This window comes from Microtus pennsylvanicus, chromosome 5, assembly GCF_037038515.1.
Source record: "Microtus pennsylvanicus isolate mMicPen1 chromosome 5, mMicPen1.hap1, whole genome shotgun sequence".
Taxonomy (NCBI): Eukaryota; Metazoa; Chordata; class Mammalia; order Rodentia; family Cricetidae; genus Microtus; species Microtus pennsylvanicus.
The window spans coordinates 50184161-50199695 of record NC_134583.1 but is presented as its reverse complement, the minus strand read 5'-3'; the positions used below and the strand labels follow the sequence as shown (position 1 = coordinate 50199695).

The 15535-nt window shown below is 47.6% G+C and overlaps 1 protein-coding gene across 6 annotated transcripts in view; it reads left to right on the top strand.

Moving 5' to 3' along the window:
• Positions 1-14505, top strand: part of Dennd2b (DENN domain containing 2B) — a 185185-nt gene extending 170680 nt beyond the window's left edge. For all 6 annotated transcript variants that reach the window (XM_075971844.1, XM_075971845.1, XM_075971847.1 and 3 more), the window contains 9 exons: positions 522-599; positions 1100-1240; positions 5168-5316; positions 9226-9403; positions 9636-9677; positions 10682-10793; positions 11495-11734; positions 13241-13327; positions 13759-14505. In XM_075971844.1, the coding sequence (XP_075827959.1) occupies positions 522-599; positions 1100-1240; positions 5168-5316; positions 9226-9403; positions 9636-9677; positions 10682-10793; positions 11495-11734; positions 13241-13327; positions 13759-13793 (1062 nt within the window). In that variant the 3' untranslated portion in view covers positions 13794-14505. The remainder of the gene's footprint in view (positions 1-521; positions 600-1099; positions 1241-5167; positions 5317-9225; positions 9404-9635; positions 9678-10681; positions 10794-11494; positions 11735-13240; positions 13328-13758) is intronic.
• The last annotated feature ends 1030 nt before the right edge of the window (positions 14506-15535 follow it).

The following is a 15535-nucleotide window of genomic DNA, read 5'->3' as shown; positions in this document are numbered from 1 at the left end:
GGGTTGCTCTTGCAGAGGACCAGGTTTGATTCCTAACCCTACATAGTGGATCACAACCATCTGAAACCTCAGTTTCAGGGGATCTAGTGCCCACTTTTGGCTGTCATCATCACCAGGCACACATATGGTACATATGTAAACATGCAGGCAAAACACACATAAAATAAAATGAATAAGTCAAAAAAATTAAATTTTTAAAAAAATGACACAAGTCCTTCTTAATATCACATTTTTTAGGTAGCATCTTTAGGGATATAAATCCACAAATCACCTTGTAACCTCTGACAGCCACTATCTATGTTTTCTTGGGATAAAGGATGGAGACTATTTGGAGCTTGGCAGCAGATGAGGTCTTCCCCCTGGGAATGATGGCCTTTCTTTGGGGACCTGGTTGAGTTCAGAAGATGTTCGGAGTCATCCTCATTAGAGTGTCTGTACTTAGTGCTTAGTCCCCAAGGAAAAGGAGCCAGATGTGTTCATGCATTCTCTGTCTTCCTGTCTTTCTGACTCCTTGTCTCCAGCCAAGTGGGAAAGGGCCTCGGCTGCCAGAGGTGTACTGTGTCATCAGCCGCCTTGGCTGCTTCGGCTTGTTCTCCAAGGTAAGAAATGCTGTCTTCTTCCCGGTCCCCCAGTGACAGCTCTCCTAGGAGTATCTGCAGCTAGCCTAGATGAGACAGCACAGTACAGAGCAAGAACTAGTGGGCTCTCAGATTCTTGTATTCCCAAGCCTGACGTACTGCCTAGCTAGCTGGCATTTCCCCAACTCTTATGTTGACAGTGACTGTTCTGTAGCAGCCCAGCCTCGGCCATGGGCAGGGCTGTAGCCCTTGGGGATGCCAGGAGTGCCCAGGAAGCTGTCTCACAGGTGCTCTTTCTTTTGCCCTGCTGTTCCCTTCTTGGGGACTAAAGCGGGGCCAATGAGGGAACTGAATGATCACTAAGAGCCAAGAGAAACAGGAAGGGTACAATGATCCTGGCAGGGCAGCTTTCCTGTCTCTAGGCTTCTGGTCAGAGGCCAGGCTGCCCTCTTCTCAGTCAAAGAAGTGGTGAAGGCAGTTCCCAATACTCTTTCTTTTTGGGCCGCTGGTGGTGGGCACAGGTCCTAGATGAGGTGGAGCGCCGCCGTGGGATCTCAGCTGCACTGGTCTACCCCTTCATGAGAAGTCTCATGGAGTCGCCCTTCCCAGCCCCAGGGAAGACCATCAAAGTGAAGACATTCCTGCCTGGCGCTGGCAATGAGGTAGGGAACTGCTGCTGCTTTCATCTCTGGCCCTGGACTGGAGTTGCAGTCTCTAGGAGGCTAGAACACAGCCCCTTCCTTGCTTACCTGCTCCGTACCCTGATTAGGAATAAAAATTGTGAATGCTGGAGCTGTAAGTATTGCCCAGTTCTCTTCTGCTAGGGACTTTAGCTGACCTGTCTAGATTAACTGTACCCCTATCCATTTATTAAATATTGATTATGAGATTATGCCAGACCTTGGATGACTCATGAAGATAAGAGTGACACAGCTCTATTCTCCAGGAGTTTCTTACCCAGAATGGGACCTGGTGTTGAATACTTATATTTATCAAGAGTTAATTCTTACGTGTGTGTAAGAGACAGAGCAAGATCCTATGCAAATGTATAACAGGAGGTTTGCTTTAGGTTAAGGGGCCAGAGAAGGCCTTCCCCCAAGAAAGTGCCATTTGACCAGGGGTCTCAGCAATGCATAGAAAGTAGACAAATGAAGGGGTAGAGGTGGAGGAAGATGGTTGCAAGTGTGGGAGCCACAGGTACAGGATAGGAGCTGGAGCAGAGCAAGTGCTGCGCAAACACCACTAGAAGATCAAGATGACTAGAAGCATGGTGACCAGGCCAAGCTGGGCAGGCCAGGACCCAGTCTCAGGGCTTGTGCCTGCCTGGTCAGGTTGAGAATTCAGGGTTTTCTGGGCAGTGGTGGTACACATCTCTAATCCCAGCATTTGGGAGGTGGAGGCAGGTGGATCTCTGTGAGTTCAAGGCCAGCCTGGTCTACAGAGCTAGTTCCAGGGCAGGCTCCAAAGCTACAGAGAAACTGACTCGAAAAACCAAACCAAACCAAAAAAAAAAAGACTAATAATTTGGGGTCTTCTGTGAAGGAGGGTTAAGATTCACTCTGGTGGTCTTTAGATTCTCTGGCTGCCGTGCAGAGGATGGGCAGGAGTGAAAATAGGGAGACAGCTAGGACACAACTGTGGTAACACAGCACAGGAGGATCAGGTTAGCAACGCGTAGAGCTTCCTTGGAAGTAGAAAGTGTGATGAGGTTTTTAGGTCCAACCTGCAGTTTTCTTTCTGGCCTGGGGAACAGGGTGGTGGAATCCTGTCCTGAGATGGGAGCCTGCGAAGGATAAGAAGGAGAGATCTATCTTACAATGTAAGTTTGAGGCACCCACGAGAAGACATAGCAAAGTATAGGGAAGAAATGAAAGTCCAGTCCTAAGGAACCCCCAAGTAGCAGCCGGTGGTAGAGAGATAGCAACCTGGAAGTTGGAAGACAGAACATGAGGAGAGGAAGTGGCTGAGAAGCCAAAAGACAGAGATCCCTAAGGCATAAGGAATAATGGGCCAGTCAGGTGCTCCTGGGGTGCAGCAAGGTGCACTGACAAAGAGCAGACTTCAGATGGAGCCCGGGTGGCTGGGCTGCCTGGAGAAGTAAAAGGCTCAGCCAGCTCACATACATAGCCCTTCGAAGTATAGCTTTGAAGAGAAGAAGGAAGGTGAAAGTAACTGTGGAGCTGGAGCGGGGTCAGGGTGAGAGGTGCAGACAGGTGTTCTTGAAGACGGTGGTCTGCATGATGATGGAATTGGCCCTCAATGAAGACATTAATAAGGCAGAAGAGGGAGAGACAACCAACTGTTACCTAGTCTTCTCTTAAGAGAGGTGGGGAAGATGGTGGCTTGTAGACCTGGATTCTCATGACATGGCTTTGCTTTCCTCAGAATAGAAAAGAAGGTGGCATCTTCTTTTAAGAAAGAGGGGAGAAGATGAAGAGTCAGCTGCTGCAGAGTGGGAGGACTGACCTCAGGAACAGAGTGTGCAGGCAGTGGCACAGACCTGTTTAACTCTTCCTAAGGGTCTCTACACATCCTAGGATAAGAGACTTTGAGTTTGATGTGTTATCTGGGGCAGAATTGCTGGCCTTGCTTTGACAGCCCAATGGCATGCCCTGGAGTTCTTTGGTTCTGCTCTAATCACTTCTTAGGCCTCCATGGTTCACTTACCTGGGTTACTTCCTATCCCCCAAGACCACTTGTTTTTGCCTGAACAGCATTTCCTTCTTAGAGATTCCAACTCACTCATGCTATAATTGACCTCAAATTCTCTTTACCCCAGAAGTGGGGAGGTGCCTGCTTTAGATGCTCTGCCAGCCCTCTTTGCAGATACTCACTGTGCCCTCCTGCTAGCCTTGGGCTGCCTCACTCTGTTTCTGTGTGATTCCCAGTCTCTAGAGGCAGTGGCAGCATGGGACTGGAGGCTGAAGATTGAAAGCTGGAGAGCAGTACTTACTGGGACTGCTTGGAGTGCTCTCAGGAGGCAGGGCTACAGAGTTCTGTTATGTCTTCCTTTTCTTCCTCCTCTTCTGCCCAGCTGCACTGTTTGTTTTTGTACGTGAAGAAATTCTTAGCTCAGTGTTTACCACCTTGGATTCTGAAAAGCATGAACAGGGATTCAGGAGGCTGCAAGAGTTGTGTACACTGCCTTTCGTGACAGGCATTAAACCCCAGGAAGACCTACTGGTCAGCACAATACAGGGGATACCCTACGTGCTCAATGGGTGTGTGCTGAAGGCGTATCCACACAATTATGTCATGGACCTTGTATCCTGCCTGATACCTGTTTCCATCTGAAAAGATGACATAACAAGGCCAGGTGGTGGTGGCGCACGCCTTTAATCGTAGTACTTGGGAGGCAGAGGCAGGCAGATCCCTGCGAGTTTGAGGCCAGCCTGGTCTACTGAGTGAGTTCCAGGATGACTAGGGTTATTAAACAGAGAAACCCTGTCTCGAAAGAAAGAAAAACAACAAACAAAAAAACAAAAAAACCAAGCAGTGCTTAGGGGACTGGACTGGAAGAAGCCCAAGTCAGAGAGAAATGAGGTCCTGTAAGTGACTGGGGCAGATCTGAAGCAAGAACAGTCGGGACACCTGGGGACAGGCCCCTATGACATCGTAAGGCCATAAGGGATATTTATTTCTTTTGGGGAGGGGGGTGTTTGGTTTTTCGAGACAGGGTTTCTCTGTGGTTTTGGAGCCTGTCCTGGAACTAGTTCTTGTAGACCAGGCTGGTCTCGAACTCACAGAGATCTGCCTGCCTCTGCCTCCCGAGTGCTGGGATTAAAGGCGTGCGCCACCACCGCCCGGCCGGGATATTTATTTCTTATCCCAATTCTCAGGAAGCCCTAATATCACTGTTGCCATACAGAGTCAAATGTTCCTCCACCTGTCACTGCTGGGGTCTCCTGGAACCCCCTCCATGCCTCCAGAGAAGGGATTTTGAGAACATTTATGCAAATGTTGGAATAGTCTTTAGAGGGAATACAGCTTGGCCTGGCTTTATAAAGACTGTCGTGTTTTCTTGCAAGATTTTAGGAATAGTCAGACCTTTTTTTATCCTTGGCACAGGGCCTAGGGTGGTAGAGATAAGGGGTAGGATGGCAGAATGGCCTGTGGAAGTCTTCATAGCAGGAAAGGGAAGGGACATGGCAACAAGAACAACAGCATTGCCTCCCCAGAGATGACTGAGGCCAGAGTCCCTAGGCCAAGTCTGCACTCTTCCTCTGGCCTAGAGAGCAGTAGTCGATTGTGGGGTCTGATCCACATACTGAAGGAAAAAGGGGCAGGAGGCTCATGCAAATGGGGCTGTGTGACTCTCTGGTTCTCCTTATCCGTGGGAGCAGTTAGCTGTCCCTGCTCTCCTCAGAGCCTATATCTGGTCCCTCAGCCCTGTTGGCTAGAGCCTTCTCATCTTTACACTCAGCCCTCACTGTGGAGGCAGAGCTAGAGTCCGAGGGAAGGGGATACTGGGTCTCCTGCATCATGAGGTGGTTAGAGAACCTTGGAAGAAAGGAAAGAAGCCAGCAGCTGTGTGTGCAGTCTTGGGCTCTCACCTAGTGGCTTCTGCCACTGCCTTCCCTTTCATGCAGGTGTTAGAGCTGCGGCGGCCCATGGACTCCCGACTGGAGCATGTGGACTTCGAGTGCCTTTTCACCTGCCTCAGTGTGCGCCAGCTTATCCGAATCTTTGCCTCATTGCTGTTGGAGCGCAGAGTCATTTTTGTAGCAGACAAGCTCAGGTAGGGCCCAAAGGGTAAGGAAGGAGAGGGATGGGGTGGTGGCATACCCACTAATGAATTAAGCACATCTTTACAAAACTGGGTGTATACCATGCATGTGGTAACAGAGTGCTTGCTTATGTACACATGTGTGCACGTGTGTGTGTGCGTGTTGAGATGAAGATTATATAAAGAAAGGTTAGCAAACCTGTGAACAGAGAAGGGAGGATTGAGAACCCAATTGAGGACTTTGCCTGAGGCAGAAAAGTGATACTTTCTATGCAACAGCCATGTATGTACAGGTGCAGGAACAATTGTATAGAGATGGTAAGTGGCAAGCAACTCCAGCCAACCTGCCTTTGCAGGATGCCAAGTTTAGGGGTGATGGACTCCAGAAAGTGCTTCTGTGTGAAGGCTGCTAAGCTGCTCTGTCGGGGGCTGGCTGAAGGAACCTCAGAGAAGTAGTGTCAGAATACTCCAAGGCTGGTTCCAGGGAGCTGTGGAGAGGGACAAGATGGGGACTTGAGAGTATGGGTAGGATAGAGGTTATAGTCTTTTTGACAGGAGAGAGAGGAGCTTCAGAGACTGGTGGTATGGGGAGCTGGGACAGCTAGTTTAGGAAGGCTAAGAGCTGGATGGGTCCTAAGACTTGGTCTAGCAGATAGGCACTTTGAATTTTAGAGGTAGATATCTGTTTGCTACCATAGGGAGAGGTAGAAGTAAGGAGAGGTAGAAGTAATGGTCACTGGACCTGAGGCATCTAGGAAGAAAAAAAAATAAGATTTCTCACCAGCTGAGGTGTTTTTTGTTTGAGACTCTGCAGGGTGGGTCTGCAGGGAGAGGGTGGGATGCTGTAGTGATACCTCATCATCTATTCTGTCAAAGACTCCACCAAGAAGCCACAGCAGTGATTTCTCTAGCATGGCATTTGTTGTCACTTAGCTAGTACGCTGCATGATGTATTCTGTGCCTTGTGTCAGGTGCTAAGAAGAGGGCAGCAAAAATTCTTGCTGACTTGTCCTCTAGTAAGTACCAAATCCCTGGTGTACTTCCTTCTGTATGCATGAGGAGGTAGTTAAGAAGAATAATTCTTCTAATTGCTCAGTCAGGCAATGGTGCAGGAACCCAGGCCAGTGCTCAGCTCAGGGAAAGGAGACGGAAAAACTAGAATGGCTGACTTTCTTTGGTAGTTGCTATTTGGAGACAGGATCCCACTGTGTAGCACAGGCTAGCCTTGAACTTGCAATCCTCCTACTTCATTCATGAGTGTTGATGTTATAGGTGGGTGCTATCCTCCCTAGCTGAGCTGCCTGCTTTTCCAAGGATGGTGAGAGTTTAGAAATGAAGACTACTGGGGTTGGAGACATGGTTCAGTGGTTAAGAGCACTTGCAGCTCTTGCAGAGGACCTGGTTTCAGCACCCACATGGTGATTCCCAACTATTCATAACTCCTAGGAGATCCAATGTCCCTTTCTGACACCTGCAGGCACCAACCATGCGCATGGTGCACATACATATATGCAGGCAAAACACATGTAAAATGAATAAATCTAATATAAATTTAAAAAAGAAACACAAAGACTACTTCTGTCATATTTCTTCCACAGCCGTGGAACTCTGTGTCCCACAGTCTAGGTCAGTGGTTCTCAGCCTGTGGGTCGCAACCTCTTTGTGAGTGCAGTGACCCTTACAAGGGTCTCCTAAGACCATCAGAAAACACAGATACTTAGATTAGGATTCATAACATAGCAAAATTACAGTTACGAAGTAGCAACAAAAATAATTTTATGGTTAGAGGTCACCACAACACAAGGAGCTAAATTAAAGGGTCTCAGCATTAGGAAGGTTAAGAACCAGTGCTCTAGGTGTTTCAAGGCCTATCTTGCCTTTGTGAAGAAGCCATTTCTGGCAGCTGAGACGAGCCATGAGTGGCAGCTATGGTATTCTGCTGTCATCGCCTGGCCAGAGTGGAGTGATCCCTAGCAGTGCCTAGATCTTGAGTTCTTTTTTCCAGAAGGTGTTACACATAGACACCCATACCCACATTCCTCCTACTCCGGGCCGAACCTTTTTTTCTGCCCACACCACAGTCCAGCTCCTGTAGGACTATTGAATATAACTATTGTCTCCGGTGGTTGCAGCTGCCTCTAAGCACATTCCAGAAGGAAAATACCCCAGAGTCAGAGTCTTTTTTTTTTTTTTAGTTCACTTGGTATTCAAGTTTTTTCAGTCTTGGGTGTTAGAAAAAGATGTCCTTTTCATGGGAGTCTGTCTGACTGGAGGGGGAGGGTGGGGGCTCTGCAGTGGACTGTGGACCATGGACCAGAAATATAGTGGCTCCAGCACAGCCTAAGTAAGCCCTCTCTCCTTTTAGTTTTTTCTTAAGTCCTTTTTTTTTTTTGATGGTGGTCTCTCTTTCTGTTGGTGTTGGTTGATTCTAGAGGTTTTACCTCTACCACCCCTCCCTACCCCTTGGCACATTGGAGAGGATTGTGGAGATCAGTGTGTCCCTTGACCCGAGCAGGCCTTTTCCAGATCTTTCCCAGATTACTTTTCTTGCTGTTCTCAGGAGAATGGCTCTCAGAGACAGGTCTCCAAGCCTAGCAGTATTTTAGATGCCCAGTGGGTAACAGGTTAGTCACAAGGGTCCTGCGACTATCTTGAGTCCTTAGAGAAAAGGAGCAGAGGTTGGTTTTTGTTATAGATAGGTCCCGGTTTTTCTCTCCATTGGAGTATTAGGTATAAAAGTGTGAATCCATGCTACAGAAGCTGAGGGAGAACAAAGATACTTTGGGGGCCTGGGGTAGGCTTCACAACATAACCAGGAATGATCTCAAACTTGCTGTGATATGTAGCTCGAGCTGGCCTGAAGCTCACAGTCTCCCAGGGCTTTTCTGGATGATAGGTGAGGCTCACTGATGCAAGAAAGTCAGGTTTAAAACTAGCTGGGCTCCACGCCTTTGTGTCCTCATCTGTAACATAGGTAAGAGGAAGGTCTTTTCTTTAAATGGAGGTCTTGCTGTGCTGTCCAAGCAGGTTTCAATCTCTTGGGTTCAAGTAATCATTGGTCATAAGTGCCTAGCTAGCTGCTTTTAAGGTGCTTGTTATAGCACCGAGTTTATTTAGAGGTCCTTTGGCCTTTTACCTGACATACGGGTTCTGTTGTGTTTACTGGCATCCCACACTGGGCCTCTGCACACACTGGGTATGTGTACTCAATTTTGCCTGTGGACTTTAGGATTGCACCGCTGTGATTGTCCTCCCACTTCCTCTTTGGTCATTAGGTCTGGAGGTTTGGAGCCCCCTCCAGGACAAGAAGGGGATGACTTCAGTGAGACCTGAAGGGAAAGAAGGGTGGCACTTCCCATTCCTAAGAATGGTGTAGGCCACCACACACCTTCTGATTTCTGCACTCCCCCTCAGTTAGATTATTGTTATCAGCTAAAGAGAAAGGAATAGAAGGCCAGAGGGCAGAGCAGTACTGGGCTAGAAGAAGGGAAAACTGGTTGAGTACTGGTTGCTGCTCATGACCAAACTGACCACAGCTGTGAAAGGAGAAGCAGATTGAGGGACTTGTGCAGGACCTTCCAGCTCTTGCACACTGTAGCTTCGTGACAAGCTCCTACTGACTTACCCTTTGTTCTTCCTAGCCTGACACTCCCACTAGTTCAGTCCTGTCTATACATCAGGAGTGAGTGTGCATGCATGTGTGTGTAAGACACAAACACACACGCCTGCAAAATCCTTTGTATGTTCATGTGTGCTGCTCACATGCCTTCAGGGCTGTTTCTTGGTTGAGTCCCCAAAAGTGCAGCACATCAAAGGATGTCCTGAACCCCTAGTTTCTAACTATCCTTTCCTAAAGGTGTTGGCCCTGGGCTTAGGTGCAGGCCTGGGCTCAGGTGCCCTGTCTCTCTGTCTGTCCATCAGTACCCTGTCCAGCTGCTCTCACGCGGTGGTGGCCTTGCTCTACCCCTTCTCCTGGCAGCACACCTTCATTCCTGTCCTCCCAGCCTCCATGATTGACATTGTCTGCTGTCCCACCCCTTTCCTGGTTGGCCTGCTCTCCAGCTCCCTTCCCAAACTAAAGGAGCTTCCGGTGGAAGAGGTAGGCCACCTGGGGAGCCAGCTGGGGGCTGGGGGAGGAAAAGAAAAAGGCTGTTGGGATCTACTTACCTCAGGCCTCTGGTCTTCAGACGGCTTCTATCCTTTCTTCTGGGAGGTTTATCTCTGGCTGCTTCTTTGCTGTCATCTGTCTCTGGGAACCTGGGAGTCTGGAGGCCTGACAGAGGGCATTACAAGACCCAGTCCCTGATCCACTACCTCTGACTCTTTCTCAGGCACTGATGGTGAATCTGGGATCTGACCGATTCATCCGACAGGTAAGAGCAGCACACTGCAGAACCTGAATCTTCCCTAGTGCAGGCAGGCACACAGGTACTAAACACTCGGGCACCAACCTGCTTTTTGAGCTCTGATTTCAAGCTTACAGAATAGACGGGGTGGAGACTTAACCTCAGTGGGATCTGTCTTTCTAGTTTTTGTTGGTTTTTCACTATGCAACTCTGACTGTTCTGGAATTGGTGATGGTTCTCCTCTTGAGTGCTAGGATTACAGGCATATATCACCACACCCAGCTTTTCTGGATAGCAATGTCCAAAGAATAGGACCTGAAAGTTCAAAGACTCAACCTGTAGGTTTTGTGGGTCATGTGAACTTTTATTTTCTTTTGAGATAGGGTCTGTGTGTTTGAGCACATGATCTAGAAATAGAAAACAGGTCTCCAAATTTCTCTGAGTCAGTGCTTTTATCAGATAACATCTCTAGAGATATTCTGGGGAATATAAACACTACAGAAGTGGGCTTTGTAATATAAAGGTTTACAGTCATTGTCTGCTGCAAAAAGCCTTTGTTAGTCATGGGATCTTCTTTGCTCTCCACCAAGGAACATAACCTACCATGTCCCCTCTGGAAACAGTTTACTACATTGGATGGACAGAGCTTAGGACTACCGAGTGTAAAGCACCAAGATATAGCCACTTCACCAGAATATAGAGTAGGGAGCCCAGGCTCAGACCTGGGAGACAGGCTAGGCCAATTCCTGCTCCAAGTTCACTCTACTTCCCACTTGGGGCAGAGTAGAAGAATCAGGGAGATGGAGTAGGAATTTGTGGTTGGTCCAAACTACAGTGTGCAGTGCATTGGCTGCTCTTTAAACTGTGTGAAGATTTCTATGCTTCAGTGCCCTCATCATAAAATGGAGAGGACAATAATGTCAGTTCTACTAGAAGTGAGGTTACCTTTCTGAGCTTTGGATCAGGACCTAACACACAGTCAGTGCTCATCAGTGTGAGCTGTGGTTATCCTTGCTGTCTTCCTTCTGCAGATGGATGACGAAGACACGTTGTTACCTAGGAAGTTACAAGCCGCTCTGGAGCAGGCTCTGGAGAGGAAGAACGAACTGATCTCCCAGGATTCTGACAGTGACTCCGATGATGGTGAAGGCAGAACCCTTCTGTTCTGAGTCTGGGCTTCACAGGCCTGGTACCCTATACTATGCACTGGCTTCTTTCTGGCCGATGAAGCTTAGGTGTAAGAACTGGGTCCCTCTAATTAGGCCTAGTGCCTTTTCTGCCCCAAGACATGACACTACAGACTTCTTGCTGACAGGAAATGAATCAGTTTTCTTAGGCCTTGTTTCAAGCCATTGCAGGCGGTGTAGGACCTTCCTCATTTGTGAGAGATGTGGAAAAGGTAGTGATTTGGTCTCCAGTTTCCAGGAAGTGTTTGTCAACTTCTTTTTTTTTAAAGATTATTTATTTATTTATTATTTATACAGTGTTCTGCCTGCATGTATGCCTGCAGGCCATAAGAGGGCACCAGATCTCATTATAGATGGTTGTGAGCCATCATGTGGTTGCTGGGAATTGAACTCAGGACCTCTGGAAGAGCAAAACAGTGTTATTAACCTCTGAGCCATCTCTCCAGTCCCTGTATTTGTAAACTTCTATGTTTAGAGCAGTTTCTAACCTCCAGGAACTCATGAGCCCATGAGGTAACAACAGCCCTTGAGCACAAAGATGGTCCAAGGACAGTGTGTGTGTTCTCTAGAAGTTTGTTGGGAAGAGACTAAAGGAAATCAGAGATGGTCTTTTAGGCTCTTGAACTAAATACCAGTGATTTTTCTTTTCTTTTCTAGAATGTAATACCCTCAATGGACTGGTGTCGGAAGTGTTTATCCGGTTCTTTGTGGAGACTGTGGGGCACTATTCCCTCTTCCTGACACACAGTGAGAAGGGGGAAAGGGCCTTCCAGCGAGAGGCCTTCCGCAAGTCTGTGGCCTCCAAAAGCATCCGCCGTTTTCTTGAGGTTTTTATGGAGTCTCAGATGTTTGCTGGCTTCATCCAAGATAGGGAGCTAAGAAAGTGCCGGGCAAAGGGTAAGGCCATAGGGACTGGGATGGGATGCTGTAGGCCTGTTTCAGAATTCAATATAACTAGGCCTTGCAGGGCATCCAGGGCCAGACCTCTTAACTGCCCTTTTCTTCTGATAGAAACTTGTACATTAGTTCTATTTATTTGTTTATTTATTTTAAAGATTTTATTTATTTTTTAAGTATACAGTGTTCTGCCAGAAGAGGGCACCACATCTCGTTACAGATGGTTGTGAACCACCATGTGGTTGCTGGGGATTGAACTCAGGACCTCTGGAAGAGCAACCAGTGCTCTTAGTCTCTGAGCCATCTCTCCAGCCCTTTATTTATTTATTTATTTGGTTTTTTGAGACAGGGTTTCTCTGTATAGCTCTGGTAGACCAGGCTGGCCTTGGACTCAGAGATCTGACTTCCTCTGCCTCGTGAGTGCTGGGATTAAAAGTGCCCCACCGCTGTCTCTTTTGTTGTTACTGTTGTTGTTTTTGAGAAAGGACCCTAGCTATAACCTGGTTGGCCTTGAACCCTAGGGAATCTTTCTTCTCAGGCTCTCCTATTTGGGGGTTACAGATGTGCAATACTACAATGACTTGGAGCTCTGTACTTTTTGTCCCAGTAAACCTTTCACAAAACATGTGGTAGCCATGTCTGGGAGGTGGAGGCAAGAATTCAAGGTCCTCTTCAGCTATGAATTGAGTTTAGGGCCAGTGTGGGCTGCGTGCAGCATCTCAAAAGAAAATAAAGGGGCAGGCATTGGCACAGGTGTTTAATCCCAGCACTTTAGAGGTAGAGGCAGATTTCTGTGAGTTGGAGGTCAGCCAAGATCTACATAGTAAGTCCCTGTCTCAAAGAAGACAATAAAAACAAAACAATAACAAAAAGGCAAACAAAACACAGCACGAGACATACCCAGGTGGGAACGCATCTCCAGTTGAGAGTAGCAGGCATTGGTGGCCCATCCTGTCTTCACATATTTATTCCTGGAAAGGGACCAGACTGAGCAGTCTGGGGGCTTCTGAGGACCCAGGAGTTGGGAAGTCCCTTGGCAAAGACTGGGCCATCTGCCTTGGATTGCTGATGGTTCCATTTACTAGTTACCCTGCCTGTGAATATCATACCGGCACACGGGGTCTTCTTTACATCATCAAGAGCTTTATATCTAAGTTGTTGTTCCCCTCACACACACTCCTGTTAACCATTTAGCTGAACAAAAGCCTTTTGGAATAGCATGGTGGATCAACCTAAACGAAGGCAGAGGTCTCCACACAGGGACATCCTGAAGCACAGAGCAGCCTCACTACTGTGCATATCAGGCATGGGCAGCAGTGGGAGTCAGGCTGTGAACACCTGTGAGATGTGTCACTAGTAGTCACCCAGTCGGGGTTTGCATACAATGCTCCCAACTATTAGACTAGATGTTTGCCTTTTCCCTTTGCACCTGCACTGCATGGTTCATCGTACATTCATGTCTCCATTGTTCTTTCTTTCCCTCTATCTGCTGTTCATCTGTCTCAGGCCTCTTTGAGCAGCGGGTGGAACAGTATCTAGAAGAGCTCCCCGACACTGAGCAGAGCGGGATGAACAAGTTTCTCCGTGGTTTGGGTAAGTTACTTATTACTGATGGAGATGGTCAAGGGGAGCTGTCCCCTAAAATATGGTAAATCTGTGCACCTGTTAAGTCAGCTTTTTTAGTATATTCCTTCCTTTTATTCACATGAGCCATGAGTGGTAGTCATATTTGTTCTTGTAATGTCAGAGTGACAGTTCTGCAAAGCCCCAGTCCTTCAGAGAGCTCAGTGTGATATCAGGACCATAGCATATCTTTTTAAAAGGAAACCAAAGCCAGAGATGCAGGTTTTGCTCAAAGTCACACAGTGACTTTTTTCAAGTGTCCTGAGTAGGGTGTTCCCTACCTTACAGAGCATCACCCTAGTCTAAGTAGCTCTTCTGCAAGGAGAGGGAGGCAAGGTAAAAGCATGGAGGTTGGAAGGGTACCATGAAACATCCTCACCTTTGCCCTCTCTGGCCCACAGGCAACAAGATGAAGTTCCTCCACAAGAAGAATTAAAATACCTTTCCCATTGCAGAGTCTAGTGTTTGCAGAGCCTGGGGAGAGGACCTAGTATGGGACCCTGTAGGCTGTTGTGGCCACTTTGTCCCTACAGACCCCACCCCCAAGCCTTTACCATCTCTGCCTTTACCATATCCAGGATACTGTTTGTAAATAATCTGCTGTAAGCTTTCATAACTGTCTTTGTAACAAGCAAAGAGAAGCTGGTAAATATTTGTATATTCCCAATGGGCCGGGTGCTTTCCTGCCTTGCCTGAGCATGGATGGAGTCTTGCTGGGTGCTGGTGACTGACCAATTATGTGCAGCTGACTGTCTCAGCCAAACCACTGATGTTTCCTGAAGGCTTCTGGCCTGCCTGCCTGAGATCCCTGCTGCCAGTCTCAGGCCCTGGAGAGCAGGTGCTGTCTTAATTATGTACAAGAAGACTGTTTTTGTTGTTTTTAAATTCTAGAGTTTCTATTTTTTTTTTCTTCTTAGTAGTTCCCTATCCCCCCAAGCCTCTGTTTCTGAAAGGCAAGAACCACTCTGCCCCTACTTGCAACGTAGAGCCAGGTACTTGGGCCTGGTACTCTTGTTCCTTCCACCCTCTGACATGGTCCATGAGTCATTGGAGCGCAGCTTCCAGTCAGTGGTGGCCATGATGCGGTACAGGGCATTCCTCCTTCCGTCGTCCACAGATGTTCTCAATAAACTGTGCGTTCATGTGTGCCTAAGAGTCCCATGTGTTCTCTGGTTTCATTATCTAGTTATCTCCAAACACAGGTAAATCTGGATCAAACAGTGTCCTTCAGGTAGCTGGGCAGTTAGTAAAGGGGTTAATTTCACGTGGGCTGCTGGCCGTCCCTGAACACAAGTTCTCAAAGTAGAAGACATCTGTCACTGTCCTCCTTCAGCTTCCTTCTCTGGCAGCCCACTGCTCACTTGGGTGTTTCCAATGATGGAAAGAGTGTTCTTTGCCCGCAAGTATCAAAACTAAGTGACATTATTAGGTAGCCTGACTTCAGTGGACTGCAGCCCAAGTACTGTTAAACACTAAGCTGACTCAGCCCTCACCCACTGCCAATGACTCCTCCATGTCACTGAAGTTTCTCCCATTAGAATCCTAAGTATGCACACAGAAAGTTCAGCTACATTCTAGGGAAGAAGATGGGAAACAGCAGCTTAGCTTAGGTTTCCTACCCATCAAGGCTTTTGCAGAGTAGACCTTGGAAACTCCTGAGGTAAGGGATACTGGGCTTGGGAGAATGTGACTAACATTTCCTGTCCTCACATCCTAACCCATTTAAACTAGATAATCCCATCCTGGGTTTCTTCCCATCCTCAACCCCTTTTTCACTGATGCCTATGCAAGGCCCCAACCTGTCCATGGATATGCCTGCTACTTGCTTTAGAAAATATGTAGAGGGCTTGTCTTCTGGGAAGGCAAAATAATCTTGTGGAAAAGCCTCCTAGTTGGCTTTATGTCAAGAAAAAAGGGGAAGGATTGTGGGTTTCCAAATGAGGCCAAGAGCATATAACAAGAAAATTCCGAGTTGGGTGCAGTCACCTCCAGCTCTCAGCAGCTAGCTCAGACTGAGATTCCTGACCGAGTAAATTCCTTAGGAAAAACACCCAGTTCCCCAAAGGTGCTTTTGCTTTGTCTGTCCTCGTATTTCCTCCTTTGATGTGTGCCCAAAGAACCTCCAGACATATAGAATCAGACTGCAAACTGGAAGTGTAAACTTTTCCTAAGTTTTGA